Source organism: Xiphophorus maculatus, chromosome 8 (assembly GCF_002775205.1).
Source record: "Xiphophorus maculatus strain JP 163 A chromosome 8, X_maculatus-5.0-male, whole genome shotgun sequence".
Classification (NCBI taxonomy): Eukaryota; Metazoa; Chordata; class Actinopteri; order Cyprinodontiformes; family Poeciliidae; genus Xiphophorus; species Xiphophorus maculatus.
Genome location: NC_036450.1, coordinates 27,526,560 through 27,545,426, shown reverse-complemented (window position 1 = coordinate 27,545,426; position 18,867 = coordinate 27,526,560). Strand labels below are relative to the sequence as shown.

Genomic DNA, 18,867 nt, shown 5'->3' with positions numbered 1-18,867 from the left:
CGGCCCTGTGACTGAGGACATTTTGGAACAATTTTACTGTACAGTTTTTAACAGAAGAGAACAGAACTTTTTTCATTCCTTTGGTGCTGCAGCTGAGAATAAAATTGTTTATTTTAAACTCTTGGCGGTCATGGGTTCTGACTCACTAGTTCCCCCCTGTTGTCATTAAAATTGTTGGCATGACACAAGGCCATATTAACCTGGTGCTTACAGATGCATAATATTATCAGTATGGTATCTGTATTGGCCGATATTGGTGGTAAAATTTAATTTCGGACATTGGCTATTCCGTCAAAATAATTCACAGATATAAAAGGCAAATTATAGAATCTACATCACTAGATTCCCAGAGGATCGGTGAATTCTAAACCAGGTTCTAAGTGTTTGTTGGATCTGTTTTCATGAGTAGGCAGGCCAAAATGCCTCGGAAGCATCTTGTCTGTATCAGACATTAGGGATACAGAAAAACCACTCTGTCCACACTCAGACCTATTGAACATTTTATCCAAACACAAAAAGAACAAGTTTGTTTCACTGACTGGTGTAGATAGGGCCAAATTACTGCCCTATATGCTCTCTGCATATTGATAAGATTCTTCAGGCCTCAACAGGAATCTCTTTGTTCAACTTGCCATATGAATTTCAACTGATGGGGTCTTTGGTTCTTCTGAAAGAGTAAAATTGTGACCTTGCTTCTGTCAGCCTGCTCCAGGGCCGCTGTAGCTACAGTCCCCTGTAGCTTCCCATCATCAGCGTGTGAATGTTCCCTTTGAGACTTCAATTTGAAATATAAAGGGTATTATAAATAAAGCTGATGGTAGCTCTTAATTCACCAACTCCAGCTTCTGTCCACTCTTGTGATCAACCCAGTTCCTGCACCTTTTCCTTACACATTTCTTCCTTTCGCTGAACTACCTATGAACATGATTGGGTACAGCAGTAATTTCTTTAGCAATGACTTTGTGGCTTGTGGAGAGTGTCAGTGACTTTCTTCTGCCCATCTGTCCAGTCAGCAGTCTTCCCCATGCTGACCCAGACAGAGAGACTATTAAAGCTCAGGAAATCTTTGCAGGTGTTTTGAGGTAATCAGCTGATTCCCAATACTTAACTTCTTCACAATATTCAAATTTTCTCAGACACTGAGTTTTGGGTTTTCATTATCTGTACATCATGATCATCACAATTACAAGAATTAAAGGATTGAAATATTGAGATACTCTATACATAATGTTTGGACCTTCAATTGCATGAATTATATAATGCAACTGGAGGATTATATATATAATCTATACATAATGAATTTCACTCTACATCACTCATTATACATATTGAGTGACACTTTTCAAAAATTGTCACTCTTTTCACTTTCTGAAAAGTGACATTTTTTTGTCAATTAAATTGACATTTAATTTTTTTTTGTTGTACTTGCACTCTGCCAGTGACTGAAATGATGCTACAAGATTTTAGTGTTTTTTTCTGTCAATGTTGGAAGATGGCTTCTGTTGTTACTTTGAGCTACCCAAATAAAGTGAAGGGAAGAGAAAACTGTGTTCATGTGACACCTTGTTAAGGGCTTACAGAGCTTGTTTGCTCAACAGCTGTTTAATGAAAAGTTTATGGTTAAGGAAAGAAACACAGCACAGTTAATGTTGGGAACCATCAAATACTATTTACACCCTGTAAAAGTAATGAGGCACATGTATACAGATGGGGAAAAGACTGAAGAGTCTTTGATCAGATGTGCCCCACACATTCACTGCTGTCATTTCAGACAAAAGGAACTTTTGTCAAAGTTGTAAAATGTTGTTATGGGAAATAAACAGGAGCTGATGTCGTAAACATCATTTTTAGCATGTAGTCTGTGTGATGCGTCTTAGATGTTTTATAGGCTGTGGTATGAAACAGCCCTCTTAAAGCAGTTGGAGTGGAAAAGAGACAGTTTTATGATGTCAAATGTGCAGCATAACAATGTTCTTCAAGATAGAAAATAGAAATTATGATAATCATGTTTAAATAATTTTAGGCTCTACAATGGTTGCATGGTCAGCAGACTAGCCTGACCTGAAACTCATAGAGAATCTATTGAGTATGGTCAAGAGGAAGATGAGACCCCAGAACCAACAAAGCAGATGACCTGAAGGCAGCTATTTAAGCTACATGGACTTCCTGAACACCTCGGCAGAACCACTGGCTAATCTCATTCACTCAAGCTGCATTGATGCAATAATCCATGCAACTGGAGGCCCAAACATTTTTTATGTAACTGTATTAGTATTACTATTCAAAATTATAATTTGATCCAATTAAATTTATAGTTTAAAAATCAAATTCAGGACAAATAATCAGTGACTAACATGCACGGTCTCTTCTGAAGCCGTCCTAGTATGATCTTTTCTTAGTGCTATGGACATGAATTGTAACATTCATCAAGCTGATTGGTAGTGTGTCAGATGTGGCTTTTGCCTGTCTCTGTCATATCTCAGAGCTGTGCAAAGTCTGAGCTCAGAGTGAACAGACAGGTTCACTGCTAGGAAGACACGTTGCTGTACTGAGTGTTTTCCATGGTTTCATACAATTCTTCCCAGACTGAGAAATATCAACAGCTGTTTCCCTTTGATCACCGCTAATCTATGTCCTCCCTGACATTGTGTTGTCAAATACCTGTATGATACAGATCAACAACCTGCAATAAGGTTTACTGTTATAAAGCTGTCCACACCCGCTGGTGAATTATTAATCCATGACTGCAATATACAGCGGTTCCTCCTGTTAACTCTGCTGAATCATCTGGAAACAGGAAGAGTGACTTTTGTCTTTCTCTTACTGTTTCTATCATGTGGTGTGATTGTCTTGATGGTGGACCAAAATGCAGACAGGAGGTGGGAGCATGGTTAATGTTGAAAAAATGTTTTAATGAAAAAATTAGTAAACTTACAAAGGCAGGGTAGGAACAAAAAGTAGTTCACAAGGAGAGCACAGGAAGCAACAGGATTAGACGGGAGAAACAAGCAAGGAAGAACTGGAAATGAGATGTGTATATACCCTGACTGCTGATTACTGAACAAGAAACAGAAACTGGTTGTAGGTGTGAGGGGAGAGAGCAGCACGCAGGCTAAGGTGAGAGAGAAAGAAAATGGCACAGGGGACGAGGGAGAGTCGTCCCCTGTATTATTCCGAGGGATTAGGAAATAAATCTAAGAGTAAATTATAACTAGACTTAAGAAATATAATAAAACCTAGAGTAACTAGGACTAGACACCAGGAATAAACAATAATAGCTAGAATCAGTAAGAAGGAACTGAAGTAAAAATAGAAACAATGCAGAAAGAAGTAAGGAACATAAATAACAAAACCTAAAACAAACTCAAACAACCCAAGATCCTGACAGTTTCTGTGTTTTGGCTTAATTTATGTCAACTGAATAACTACAAAGGGTAATTTGACCTGCTGTTACCCTGAGGTTGAATTTACCTCACTTTTAGATTATTGAGAACCAGATGTGTTTTTTATATGTTGACATGCAACACTGTGTGAAATTGAGTGACCTGGTTTTATAACAACTATAAAGCTTTCAGACCCAGTTTGATCTTTTATAGGATTCACATGTGACATAAATGCAGTAGGTTCCAGTACAACGGTGGAAACACAGACACCACATCACAGCAAGCCCTATCAAAGCACTAATTGTGGACTGTTAAATAAAAAAATTGCCAGACAGATTTACAACAAACTTAATAGTTTGGGATTTTGTGAGCCGGTGGGCAGAATACTTCGAAGACCTCCTCAATCCCACCAACATGCCTTCCATTGAGGAAGCTGAGCCTGGGGACTCTGGGTTGGGCTCTCCAATCTCTGGGATGAGGTTGCCGAGGTGGATAAAAAGCTCCTCAGTGGCAAGGCCCCGGGGGTGGATGAGATTCGCCCGGAGTTCCTTAAGGTTCTGGATGTTGTAGGGTTGTGTTAGCTGATGCGACTCTGCAATATCGCATGGACATCAGGGGCAATATCGTGGGGTCCTCCGGGAGTACGGGGCAGTTCCCCTGGATTGGCAGACCCCTGTCCCCCTGTTCAAAAAGGGGGATTGGAGGGTGTGCTCCAATTACATGGGGGTCACACTCTTAAGCCTCCCTGGCAAGGTCTATTCAGGAGACCTGGAGAGAAGGGTCTGTCGGATAGTCAAACCTCGGATTCAGGAAGAGCAGGGTGGTTTTTGTCCTGGTCGTGGAACACTGAACCAGCTCTACACCCTCAGCAAGGTTCTGGTGGGTACATGGGAGTTTGCCAAACCGGTCTACATGTGTGTTACTCAGGGAGTCCTGTGTGGGTCCTCTGGGAGAATGGGGTACCAGGCCCTTTGATACGGGCTGTCAGGTCCCTGTATGATCGGTGTCAGAGTCTGGTCCGCATTGCCGGCAGTAATTCGGGCTCATTTCCGGTGAGAGTTGGACTCCGCCACGGCTGCCCTTTGTCACTGATTCTGTTTATTACTTTTATGGACAGAATTTCTAGGCAAAGCCAAGGTGTTGAGTGGCCTTAGGATCACATCTCTGCTTTTAAAGGATGATGTGGTCCTATTGCCTTCATCAGGCCATGATCTGCATCATCTCGGCTGTGAACCGCTGGAACGGTTCACAGCCGAGTGTGAAGCGGCCGGGATGAGGATCAGTACCTCCAAATCCGAGGCCATGGTCTTGAGCCAGAAAAGGGTAGAGTGCCTTCTCCGGGTCGGGGGGTGGGGGTATCCTGCCCCAAGTGGAGGAGTTCAAGTATCTCGAGATCTTGTTCACAAATGAGAGAAGAAAGGAGTGGGAGATCGACAGGCAGATTGGTGCAACGTCTGCTGTCAAGCTGTACCGGTCTGTCGTGGTGAAGAGAGAGCTGAGCCAAAAAGCGAAGCTCTCGATTTACCAGTCGACCTACGTTCCCACCCTCATCTATGGTCATGAGCTTTGGGTCATGACCGAAAGAACGAGATCGCGGATACAAGGGGTCGAAATGTGTTTTCTCTTAGAGAACATCAGAGAACATCTGATGTTCTCTGATCAGATGTTCTTTGATGTTCTCTAACACCGTAAGGCAGGGGTGTCAAACTCCAGTCCTCAAGGGCCGGTGTCCTCCAACTTTTAGATGTGCCTCTGCTGCACCACACCTGAATAGAATAATTAGGTCATTAGCAAGGCTGGGAGAATTGATCTACACAAGGAGGAGGTAATTAAGCCATTTCATTCCAGTGTTTTGTACCTGTGGCACATCTAAAAGCTGTAGGACAGCGGCCCTCGAGGACTGGAGTTTGACACCTGTGCCGTAAGGTGTCTGGGCTCTCCCAGCCCAGACACCAGGGTGAGAAGCTCAGTCATCCGGGAGGGACTCAGAGTAGTTGTTGCTCCTTCACATCAAGAGGAGCCAGCAGAGGTGGATCGGATATCTGGTTAGGATGCCTCATGGTTAGGATGCCTCCTTGTTGAGGTGTTCCATGCCTGTCCCACCGGGAGGATGCCCTGGGTAAGACCCAGGACACACTGGAGGGATTATGTCTCTTGGCTGGCCTGGGAATGCCTTGGGATTTCCCCGGAGGAGCCAGAACAAGTGGCTGGGGAGAGGGAAGTCTGGGCCTCCCTTCTGAAGCTGCTACCCCCGCGACCCGACCCTGGATAAGTGGAAGAAAATGGATGGATGGATGGCCAGACAGATTTACAAGAAACTTAATAGGAGGCTGATTTTTTTTTTATCTCACTCCTCTCCTATCAATTTTATTAGCCATACATTTGACATGCTGTTATCATTTTTCTGTCAGATTGTTTTGTAATCTCATCCTGCCTAATCTTTTTCACAACTTCTGTTCTGACCTGCTGTTTGTTTGTTTTAATGATGCTGTTTGTTCTCTGATGTTCTCTAAGAAATATACAATATCATATAAACCATTTTCCTCATTTTACAATTATGCTCTCCTTTGTCTTGATGTATTTTTATATATGCTGTTAAATATGGTGTAAACTGTCTCATTAATGTTTAAATCCATGGCATTGTATCTTAATAACAGAAAACAGCCAAGAATTGGTGTGTTATTTTAAAAAGATATTATAATGATGGTAGTAGCAGCAGCCTGACTGAGCAAATTTGTTTCGATGTGAATGAGCATTTTTTCTCTGGACAAACCTGCTGTGGATCTGACCAGACTTTCAATTAATTTTCTTCATACTCCCTAAAATTGTATATTAAGAAAATAAATTAGGGCAAATTTTAAAGACGAAATAATGCTTTTTTCCAAGATCCTAAAACCCATTACTAAAACTTTGATATGTATTAGTGGAAATTTTTAATTAATAAAAGAAAAGGTAATTCACTTTTAGTTGAAGACTGAGATTTTGTGATTAATCTGATGAACATTTGAATTCAGATTCTTCGATTTTCTTACTTTTTTAAAATTATTTTGTTTTCTACCAGAAGATGGTAGTTGATGCTTTCAATAAATCATATTAGCCGTCTTTACAACTCTCGTTATGCTGTTTTTAATCCAGTCTATTTTCGAACTCTGCAGTCCATTCGCTCTCACATTAGACTCAGAAATGTGAAACGATCCTAACAGAACCTCTCAACGCCTCAATTTTATGCTTTCTGCTGGCGAGCTGGCTACTCCATTTCATCTGGATGCGCTCCGCCCGATGAAGATCATTAGTCAGATTAAAAGAATAACCCGAACAGCTAAATATTTACATAGCAGTAAGCAGAAAATTCTCATAAATAACAGAAATAAAAGCTTGAACACACATGCACCCCCCCCCCCCACATATCTATCTATCTATCTATCTATCTATCTATCTATCTATCTATCTATCTATCTATCTATCTATCTATCTATCTATCTATCTATCTATCTATCTATCTATCTATCTATCTATCTATCTATCTATCTATCTATCTATCTATCTATCTATCTATCTATCTATCTATCTATCTATCTATCTATCTATCTATCTATCTACATTGCATATGTATCTCTATGCAGAGAGCCATTCATCTATTTTTTACATATACATTTTTGGATATTTTTGATATTCTGTGTCTCAGGGAAGGCAAAGGTTTAGGTAATGTTTAATGTTTTGGGATCCCCCGTTGTGTTCTCTCAGGAAGTCTATATAAGTCGGCATATAGACTATATGCTCTCTTTGGAATGAATAAAAACATTTTTTTGTGAAAAGCGAACGTGAGGACAGCAGAGTAATAGTGGATCTCATTAACATTTTGATTTAATCTCGGCTCTGTGCTGTTCATGCAGACAGACTGGGCTTCTTTCTAATCCATTAACCATTATGCACAACGTTTACATCCCGAACAGCAGACGTTACTAGAAAATACACGCAACACCTGACGTTAGGTCTAATCAGTGAAAGTGGATGTTCGTTCCTCTTAGTCACGAAATATATTGATTGCTAACAAGAAGAGATAAAAATGCATTTAATTCGTTCTGAATGGTTCTCAGAAGGTTGGATTGTGCTTTAGATTATTTGTTTAGATAGATAATTAGTCTCTACTCGGCCTCTAAAAAACAGTTCGCAATTTTACAAAGACAAGTGTAAAAACAAGTCTGTAAGATAAGGAATCGTTACATCGACATAAAAATAACTAATAAAATGTTAAAACGTGAAAAGAAAAATAGAAATATAAAATAAATAAATAAATACATCTAGTGAAATTTAAAGTAGATCTATATTGACTTTTTTTTTAGCTGCAAATAAATGAGATCAAACGTAAAAGCGCTGATAGATATCTTTGTATATTTTGATTTTAGTTTGCGGTCTGCGTGGAGGCGGATCCATCCCCAGCAAAACTTGCGGTGCGTGCAGCAGGAGGAGGGCTTCAGTTGTTCCCCTCCTGAGGAACAGAACAGGCTGAAGTGCTGCATCACGGCCATCACTCCGAACCTCTTGGATTTCCTTCGTCCTTCTTGACTTGGAGAGCTAAAGTTGGACAAAAGTTTATTATTATTATTATTATTATTATTATTATTATTATTATTATTATTATTATTATTATTATTATTATTATTATTATTATTATTATTATTATTATTATTATTATTATTTCCATGAACATTAGGAGGACCTGGACAGACCCGGATCTGACCGTTTATGGAAACTGCAACAAGTGCCTCGCGTGCAGTGAGGCGCGAGGTGGTCAGCAAAGCCCTCTTTGCTGCGGATGAGAACATGCTGATCGATGTTAAAAAAGAAGATCGAAGACTAAACACTGATACCAGCCCTCTGCGCTGTTTGATTGGTGAGTTCACATGATTCTTTGATTTGGAGGTAGTTACAATCCTCAGATAAATTAGAACGGAGTAGAAAGCTCCAGCCCAACAACTGTTTCATTTTTCAGCCGGTCAAATATCCTAGTTTAAGCAATTTTTGTGGTTATTTGGACAGAGAAAACAGTAATTTAAAACTCATTCAGTTTCAGAATGGGAAGAGTGCATACTGATGGTGATGGACATAAAAAAGATATAATAATAATAATAATAATAATAATAATAATAATAATAATAATAATAATAATAATAATAATAATAATAATAATAATAATAAATAATTATCAAACCAAAAAACTAATATTTACCACAAAACAACTTGTTTATTATTTTATTATTCAGACGAAGATGTTCGGGGAAGTTCTTAGATTAATTTGATTTAAAACAAAAAAGAAGATAGAAACAATATGTATTGCGAAAAGGTTATTTGCGTAAAAGGAGAATCATAAACAGGTAGTCAGATAAAGGCCTGCAAGTTTTTTATGCTTGCTTTTTATTTTTCTACATAATGAGTATAAAATAACATAATAATGTAGAAAAAGGACACCTGAGAAACAAGACAAAATGGTTGAATAAAGATTCCAATAAACTAAAGAAAGAAAAGGACAAAGACGAAATAAATTGTCAGCACCTACCTCTTGGTTTATATATATATATATAAAACACATCTATTTTACTAAGCACGCAGAGGCGCGCCCCAAATGGATCCCTGAACAAAGACACAAACCTCACTATGCAGATTTTCTGCATAGCCTACATGTTTTGATATTGTGACTGTCTCAGAGAAGGCAAAATAACTAAAAAACTGTTTGAATCTCAGTAGCTTCCACATAAAGAGCATATTTATATGGCAGCATGGTCACTCTATATGAATATGGTTGCTATATATAAATAAAGAATAAATAACCATGCCGTACAACGCGTTTACGTTTCATTTGCAACATTAAACGTCAGCGTAGGCTTTGAAGAATAGCCCCATAAATAAAGCTCGGGGTGTCTGACCTGTTTTCATTGTTGGCCAGATTTGTGCTGATGAACATATAACTCAGCAGCGGGACAAGACGGCGGAAAATAAAGCGTGGCCTGCAGGCTGACGTTGTCTTCTTCCGGTTGTTTCTCAGGGTGTGACTCTCCTCCTCAGGCCGTGTGTGAGGGCTGCTCGCGCATCATCTCTGACCGCTTCCTGATGCGAGTCAACGGCGCGTATTGGCACCAGAACTGCCTGCAGTGTGCAGCGTGCCAGCAGCCGCTCATTGCCACCTGCTACTTCCGGGACAGCAAACTGTTCTGCAGGAGAGACTACCAGAGGTAGGAGAGCCCCGCTCAGCCGGTGCTCGGGGTTCGGGGCCCGAGGTCCGGGGCTCGGCCTGCGGTGCGGGAAGCTGCGGGGCCGATATGTTTTTGAGGAACAGTGGGCTACACATTCTCCGTATCTTCACCACCAACCCCCATTTAAAACTTGTGAAAACGTGTCAAAATACAGCGACAAAAGGAAGCAGATACATTATGAATTACATTACTCTAAGCTCCATTGTTCCAAGGATTTTATTTGGTAATCAGAATAAAAAAAGAAAATTTACTGCCCATAAACATAACAACATAACATGCTATAGCACATTAATACAGTTAGGCATTCGCTGTTTGTCTTAAGGTTTGAGTTAATAAATTGTTTACTCAGGTTTTTGGTTCTCATCGGCTCACAGTGCCCTTCACATTTATTGGCACCTCTGTTTAAAAAGCCATTAAAATCAGCTCTTGATCACACAATGTTTCCCAGTTACTATTTTATGTCCCTGCCTCATGATCCTCCTCACTATATATGATGAGAAACAATCAGGTTATTTTTACTTATTGCTCTGTCTGTTGATTTGGCCAGGTTTTGTGGAGCTGTTTTTCCTTAGTTATTCCCTAAGTTATGAAGATGAATACAATGCCATTTCATTTTTATAGCTTTGCAAAGCAGGTATTTTTATTTTATCTGTTACCCCAGATTTCAAATTTAAAGATACAACTTCACAAGTAAATACAAATGCAAGAAATGGTGCAGTTCCAGGTTTTTCATGTATTTTTTAGTAGCCCTGATTTTATTACAATGCTTACTTCAGATGTACTATTTTTACAGAGGTAATAATAATTATATAATCTTTCCTCATTCACATCGAAACAATCTTTCCTCCTATTGCAGACCTGCAACTGTCCAACTAAATCAGCCAGTTTTTTTGCAAGAACATGTTTTTCAAAATGAGTGTGTATGATGGTTATGGCAATTTTGTAATTGTTGGTGTGTTGCTGCCAATCTTGCCCAGGTCTTTCTTGAAAGAGAGATTTTTAATCTTAATGAGACATACATGATTAAATATTTACACATACAATTGTTCATGGAAACATAATTTTACCTTTGACTTATATAAAAAGTTCTCCGATGTTAGAGTTTTAACTACTTTATATTTTGTTTCTAGAAATGTGTAGTTTTTAGAGTGTGGAAATATTTCTCAGTAGAAAGCCCCAGTAAGAAGGCCAAAATCAATCGACAAGATGTAATAGTTAATGAGTGAAACTATTCAAAAGGAAAAGTATGCAGTGACTTCCAAATCCAAGTTGCCTTTTAACATTAAGAGTAACCAACTTGTTTGATGCAAATATTCAAATTTTGCTACTTCACTCTCTTTAAAACAATTTTGGAAAAGTCTTTTAATTACATCATAATTTCTAAAAATGAAGAGATTATATTCAGATCATAAGAGGCAATTAAAATGTTTAAATTAAAAAAAAAATCCCAAATCTGTCAATAAATAAATAAAACACAATACATTTAAAACACATTAAAAACTAAGTGAGATTCCAATATGTAGACAAATATTCCTGAGAAAGGAGAAATTTCTTTAAAAAAATAAAATAAAATCAGTGTTCAGTCTATGTTGGAGAAGGTAGGATTTGTAGGATAGCTGGTACTGTAGGACACTCATGCTGTCATTGTACAGAATGCTTTACACAGGCTTTGAGGTTTTCCTTGAGCAAGTGTAACCTCGGTAATCGTGATCGGGTTCTAGCTCAGTTCAACTCAGTTCTGCATTGTGTGAATAAGGGCCAGGAGACAGGATGAGATTGACTATTCATAGTCATCAATTGAGATTGATGACTTTTCTACTATCAAACCTCAACTCAAGCACACATTCTTCACCTAAATAGAGCCATTTAAAGTAAGGTTTTTGAAAAGCATAATTCAATCTGCAGAGACTCACACAGAGGTGGTCCAAAATGTGCAGCAATTACACAGAGTCCCACAAAAATAAAAACGGTTGTCCAATAAAATGTTTTTTTTTCTATGCATGGAAACTTATGGCCCAAGTAGATTGTTTTTCCTTTCTGCCGTCAGACTGCTGAGCTCAAGCTGCACCTAATTCAGCTTCATTTCATTTATTTACACACATGCTTTTGTAATATACATATCTATATCACATAAATTACTTTATTATTATAATATTTTTTTTATTTGTGCATTAGATTTGACCTGAGTCAGAATTTTATAACACAAACCAGAAAAGGTGATATGACAATAAAAAATCTTTGACTCCTTGTATCTAAGCAAGGATCGCTGATAAATCTAACAGGCAGGTTACAAATTATAAGAATGTTTGTAAACTGCATCAGGGAAAGGCATTGGTGTGATGAAGTGGTAAAGGTGGAGTGTTGAAAAGAGCAGGAACTTCTTAAAGACACAGACCAATTTCAAGATGTCAAATTGCAAAGTCAAATTTCTTTTAAGTCATGTTTGTTACATAGCATGACAACTGAAGGCAACATAGTTACTCGATTGTGCTATGAAATTGCACTATGTACCTCAAAAATACATAATACTGGCCTTTTAAGGATGTTCCATGCCAGCTGGGCTAATTCTATAAGCTATCGCTATGACATTGATTTGTTTCAGAGGAACTTAAAAGATCAGTTCTGCTCCTCTACTGCATCTGCAATAGTGAAATAGTAAAATTCGACATAATCTATTCTATTATTATTACTATTAAAATATCAACTTCATGGACAGCCCAATGACAGGGTTCTGTTGGTCTTCATCAAAATGTGCAAAGTTCAAAGTTCTTCATCATGCATAATTCTATTCACTCAGACTTCCTTTTTACTGGGGTATAAATTGATGAAGGGTAATGTTCATCAGATAAAGTAGGGAAGATAATAAACAAACCAGTTCACTGTCCTACATTACTGCTCTGTTCAGTTGTAAAGTTACTGGAGGCTAGTATAGTAGCAATGGTGGAGTCAGACTGAAGATGACAACTAGAGCAACCTACCCTGATGTTGTTAAACCAGAAACAAAAAGAAAATTACCAATCAATTGTACTTGGTTGCAGGGAGCACATGGTGCTTCCATTTTGTGAAGTCAAAATATTGTCATACTGTGATTTATCACAATCTGTCTGAGGAAGGTTTGTCCACTCCTCACTTAAGAGTTCAAGCTGTTATAAGGTTCCTTGCATGTTCACTCCATGGCAGCATCTCAATGAGATGGAGTTCTGGCCTTTGAAGAACTTTTTTTAATTTGGAACCAGTCCTTAGTAGATTTGTTAGTAGTTTTTGGGTCATTATAATGTTGCAAGGTTCAGTTCTGCTTCAGCTTTAATTTTTTTCAATATTGTCTCACATTTTTATCAAGCACATAAGAATCCATGATGAATTCTGTGATGGTGAACTTCTTGGTCCTCCTGCAGTAAAGCATCCCCAGAATAGGACACTTATAGCTCCATTTATTTTTAAATGGTTATTGTCTTGATGCCGTTTCTCCTTTCAGAGTTCACGTGAATATTAAACTTGTCTCTTTTTAATTGTATGGGTATCAATCTTTACATCAGCAGGAGCAAAAGCTTGCGTTAGGTCTATAAGAAATTTTTACAGTTTTAGGATATTTCTTTTAGCAGAGGGGTCGGGCACTGCCATCTTAAATTTCCCTGAGGTCAAAGTGCCATATCAACTGCTGAATTAACAATACATTTTATATCAATGCATGCCAACCTTTTCACACTATAAACTGCAGCTTCATAGGACTAGTTGCAGTATTTGTTGACGAGTGCTAGTATTTGTTGACAAATACTGGCAAAGTGCATTTCAACAATTTTTAAAATAACATACTTTTTATTTATAATGACACCCCATAACAGCAAAGGAGATATACAATAGGAAGTAGGGTTGGTATTAATCCTGTCTTCACATCACGATTAGAAAAAATAAACTGAGCCAACATGATATGTATATTAATATAGGAACATCCCTGTTTATGAGCACCAGGCCCCTGCCTTATATTTCCCAGTTCTGCTATTATGAGATCACACTTTGTAACTTTAAGTAGCACACAAGTCTCAGAGTGTCCAGCAGTCAGATGGAGGCATTGAGTGCTCTCTTCATGGAGAGAAAATTTAGTCATAAAGAAATGTAGAGCCAAAAACAGTTGATGAGCTTTGTGGAATATTCTTGAGACAATTAATCTTGTTCCATCATCACACAGCTGTGGAGTTCCGCAAACTTTGTGTCATGCTTTTCTACAACAGTTTGTCCTACTCCCTGCTGTTGAGATTAAGCTTGTTAAGACAGTTAATATCTGACAGTTTCACAATCCCCGTTTGGTTTTTAAGTTGTGGATGGTTTTGCTCTTGTATGCCGAGGAATGTTTTTACCACAACAAAGTAATCCTTTTTGTGATGCTATGGCTAAGTAGCGAAGTTCTTCTCACAGTTAGGCAAAGTAACTCAAAATGGTCAAACCCAGTAGGTGGGGATGTTTACTATTTGTCTGTGCTAGGTAATAGAATAGAATTCAACTTTATTGTCATTGCACTGGCACAAGTACAAGAAACAAGATGTAGTTTGCATCTATCCAGAAGTCCTCTACGACATATAAATATTTATTTACAGATGTACAAGACTAGACTTAGACTTAGACTGACTGTATTGTTGTTTTGCATACACAGGGTGTATACAGAACGAAATTTCGTTGCATACGGCTCAGGACAATGTTTTGAGGTCCCAATGAGGTTACTCCAGAATAAAATAAAATACAGTATAAAATATGAATATAAAATATAAAGTGCAGGACTGACAGTAAAATGAAAGTTACTTAGCTATGTATATGTGCAAGGTATGAAGTGGAGACCAGTTTTTGAGTGCAGTCCAGTTAAGAGTTCAGCAGTCTGATGGCAAGTGAGAAAAAGCTGTTTCGGAACCTGGTGGACCTGCACCGGATGCTGCGGAACCTCTTCCAGAGGGCAGCAGGGAGAACAGTCCATGGTGGGGGTGTGAGTGGTCACTGACGATGTTTCGGCCTCGGGACACGCAGCGCTGGGATGAAATGTCCTGAATGGAGGGAAGGGGGGCCCCGATGATCCTCTCTGCTGTCCGCACCACTCTCCTCACGTTCTTCCAGTCAGAGGCGCTGCAGCCTCCACACCACACAGAGAGGCAGCTGGTCAGAATGCTCTCTATGGTGCTTCTGTAGAACGTCTTGAGGATGGGCGGGGGCAGGTGTGCTCTTCTCATCCTCCGCAGGAAATACAAGCGTTTCTGTGCCCTCTTGACCAGAAACGTGGTGTTCCCAGTCCAGGTGAGGTCGTTTGTGATGTGCACCCCCAGGAATTTGGTGCTGCTGACCACCTCCACAGCCGAGCTGTTGATGAGCAGTGGAGCGTGGCTGGGCCGGTTCTTCCTGAAGTCGACGATCATCTCCTTCGTCTTGTCAACGTTCAGGATCAGGCTGTTGTCTCTGCACCAGTCCACCAGCTGCTCCACCTCCTCTCTGTAGTCCAGGTCGTTGTCGACTCTGATGAGGCCCACCACCGTTGTGTCGTCCGCAAACTTCACGATGTGATTGGTGGCGAACCTGGGGACGCAGTCGTGTGTCATCAGAGTGAACAGCAGAGGGCTCAGGACGCAGCCCTGAGGGGAGCCTGTGCTGAGGGTGATGACATCGGAGGTGTGTTGTCCGATCCGGACTGACTGAGGTCTGTCGGTGAGGAAGTCTAGCAGCCAGTTGCGCAGGGGGGTGCTGAAGCCCAGGTGTCCCAGTTTTTCTGCCAGATGCTGTGGGATGATTGTGTTGAACGCTGAGCTGAAGTCCAGGAACAACATCCGCACATGAGTGTTCTTCTCCTCCAGGTGAGCCAGGCTCAGGTGTAGGGCGGAGGAGATGGCATCCTCAGTGGAGCGGTTTCGGCGGTAGGCAAACTGGAACGGGTCGAATGTGGAGGGGAGTCTGGAGACGATGTGTTCTTTTACCAGCCTTTCAAAGCACTTCATCATGATGGGAGTCAGTGCCACAGGCCGGCAATCGTTGAAAGAGGTGACTTGAGGTTTCTTTGGCACCGGAATGATGGAGGCAGTTTTGAGACAGGCTGGCACTGTGGCTTGGTCCAGTGAGGTGTTAAAAATGTCTGTTAGGACACCAGCCAGCTGACCTGCGCATTCCCTGAACACCCGCCCAGGTATGTTGTCGGGGCCTGGGGCCTTCCGTGGGTTGACTCTTTTCAGAGTCTTCAACACATCGGCTGTGTCCAGGCAGAGTGCCTCCTCTTCCTGGTGGGGAACAGTTTTCCTTGCCGGAGTACTGTTCAGTGCCTCGAACCTCCCAAAGAAGTTATTGAGTCCATTTAGAAAGTCAGCATCAACTTCACCCACTGGGGGGGAGGATGGATTGTAATCTGTGATCGCCTTTATGCCTTGCCACATACTCCTGGTGTTGCTGGTGTCGTGGAAGAACTCCTGTATTTTCCGACTGTGGGTTCGCTTTGCTAACCTGATAGCACGGTTCAAGTTGGCTCTCGCTGTCCTCAGTGCCTCCTTGTCGCCAGACTTGAAGGCTGAGTTCCATGCTTTTAGCATTTCCTGTACCTCCTTAGTCATCCAGGGTTTTTGGTTGGCCTGGGTGATAATGTTCTTAGTGATGCTGACGTCCTCTGTGCACTTGTTGATGTAGGCTGACACAGTCATGGCGTACTCATCGATGTTGATCTGGTCGTTGTAAGTGGCTGCTGCCTTGAACATCTCCCAGTCAGAGCACTCAAAACAGTCCTAAAGTGCCTCCATGGCCCCCTCAGTCCACACTCTCACCTGCCTCACTGTAGGTTTTGTTCTGATCAGCAGGGGCTTGTATGCAGGAATTAGCATAACAGATAGGTGCTCTGAAGAGCCAAGGTGGGAGCGGGGGGGGCTGCTCTGAATGCTTCTTTGATGTTGGTGTAGGCCAAGTCTAGAGTATTTCCTCCCCTGGTTGGAAAATCCACATACTGGTTGAAGTGAGGGAGAACAGTCTTCATGTTGGCCTGGTTAAAATCCCCAGCAATGATGAAAACGCCTTCTGTGTGTGAGGATTGCAACTCACTGATGGTCCGGTAGAGAACACTCATAGCCTCTTTAGTGTTAGCACTGGGGGGCACATACACAGCAGTGATGCTAACAACAGTAAACTCCCTGGGCAGGTAGAATGGTCTGCAGTTAACAGTCAGAAGCTCGATGTCCGGGGAGCAGTAACTGGCGACAGTCATGGCATTTTTACACCAGTTGTTGTTGATGTAAATACACAGCCCCCCTCCTTTACCGCTGAGAGTGCTGCTCCTGTCTGCGCGGAATGTAGCGAGCCCTTCCAGGCTAACAACGTTGTCCAGTATGGATGAGTTGAGCCATGTCTCTGTCAGAATAAGAGCGCAGCAGTTCCTCAACTCTCTCTTAGAAGACAGTTCTAGTTGCAGATGGTCTATTTTGTTGTCCAGAGAGCGGACGTTGGAGAGGAAGATGGACGGAAGCGGCGATCTGTGGGGGTTAGTGTTTAGCTTAGCTGTTAGTCCACTTCGACAGCCGCGCTTCCGCTGCCGGTCGCACCGCCTTCGCTTTCTCCTCCTCCGGCTAGTGCTGCTACGCGAGTCCGCTGCGCTGCGGGCCGCTGGATCTTGCTTCCGTAGCACTCCGAGATCACGTAAACACTCCAGAGTAGTCGTATTTATGAGTCCAAAATCACTTGATGATCGTAATTCCAGCAGACGCTGGCGATCATATGCTAACTTACTGAGTGGAAGCAAAGTTTGTAGCGTTTTAGGCGGCGTATTTTGCTGAAATACTCGCAGGTTGTCGAGAGCCCATGCAGTCGCAGCCATTTTGGGCTCCGCCATCTTTTCGAATCTATGTATGTATGGACTATAAGGGGTTATAGCAAGAGATATAGATATTGTGTATAAATATAAATATGGGAGCTATATGCACAGATTATACAGATTATACAGAATATACAAGAATGTTAGGGAATGGATTATAGATAAATAATGGCAGATAAAATTTACAGTTTGCATGTGTGTGTGAAGAAAACAGTCCGTGATGTGTGTGTGTGTGAGGATAGTCCATGTGTTATTGTTGTATGAGCGGATAGGGGAGTACAGTCCTTATAGTTTATGTTTTATGTCAGGAGGCGTTCAAAAGAGTGACAGCTGTGGGAAAGAAGCTGTTCCGGTGCCTGGTGGTTCTGGTCCGTAGGCTTCTGTAACACCTCCCAGAGGGCAGGAGGGAAAAGAGTGTGTGTGCTGGGTGAGTGGAGTCCTTTGTGATTTTCCTGGCCCTTTTCAAACACTGCTTCCTGTAGATGTCCTTGATGGCAGGGAGCGGTGCCCCGGCGATATACTGGGCAGTTTTCACCACCCTCTGCAGCGCCTGCCGGTCGGAGACGGAGCAGTTCCCGTACCAAGCTGTAATACAGTTGGTGAGGATGCTCTCAATGGTGCAGCGGTAGAAGTTCGTGAGGATCTCTGAGGACAGGTGGTTCTTCCTCAGGGTCCTCATGAAGAAGAGGCGCTGATGCGCCTTCTTAATGAGTTTGGAGCAGCTGGTCGTCCAAGTCAGGTCCTCGGAGATGTGGACTCCCAGGAACTTAAAGGTGTCCACACGCTCCACCACTGTCCCCTTAATGTGGATGGGTGGATGTAGGTCAGCGTTCCTCCTGAAGTCCACGATAAGCTCCTTGGTCTTCTCGGTGTTCAGCTGCAGGCTGTTTTTGTCGCACCACTCAGCCAGACGGTCTATCTCCTCCCTGTAAGCGGCCTCGTCATTATCTCTGATGAGGCCGTATTGAGAATTTGGAATGTGCACAGGTTTGCCCATATATGCACTGCTTGACATCAGTTAACCCCTACCTGCCACCTGTGGTACGAGTGTCCAGGGTTGCTCCCTTCTGTTTTAGCATCTTGCGGTCTGCTTGCAGGGTGAACTTGCTTGTACGGCCAGACATGGGCACGTTAGCAACATTTTAAATTTAATAACACATAAATCTTTAGAATATTTCTATTTCTTTCTTTCTTAATTATGTAAATTGTTCGGTATTTTTAAAAGTGATATTAAATATCCATATGTGCAAATCACAATTTTTGCAAGAGTCAACTTTCTATATTGTACTTCTACTTTTCATCCATATAAATTAAATCAAGATATAGCACAGAAACACTATGATGTTGAACACTGACAGTGTTGCCTTTTGTATGTTTCATTTTCTTGTCTAGCTGAAATCGCCATTATAATTCATCA

The 18,867-nt window shown here is 41.2% G+C and overlaps 1 protein-coding gene across 2 annotated transcripts in view; it reads left to right on the top strand.

Moving 5' to 3' along the window:
• Window positions 1-7,881: 7,881 nt before the first annotated feature.
• The window catches only part of LOC102221076 (LIM homeobox transcription factor 1-beta), a 42,743-nt gene continuing 31,757 nt past the window's right edge, over window positions 7,882-18,867 (top strand). For both annotated transcript variants that reach the window (XM_023337829.1, XM_023337828.1), the window contains exons 1-3: window positions 7,882-7,963; window positions 8,098-8,277; window positions 9,427-9,613. In XM_023337829.1, coding sequence (XP_023193597.1) covers window positions 8,130-8,277; window positions 9,427-9,613 — 335 coding nt within the window. In that variant the 5' untranslated portion in view covers window positions 7,882-7,963; window positions 8,098-8,129. The remainder of the gene's footprint in view (window positions 7,964-8,097; window positions 8,278-9,426; window positions 9,614-18,867) is intronic.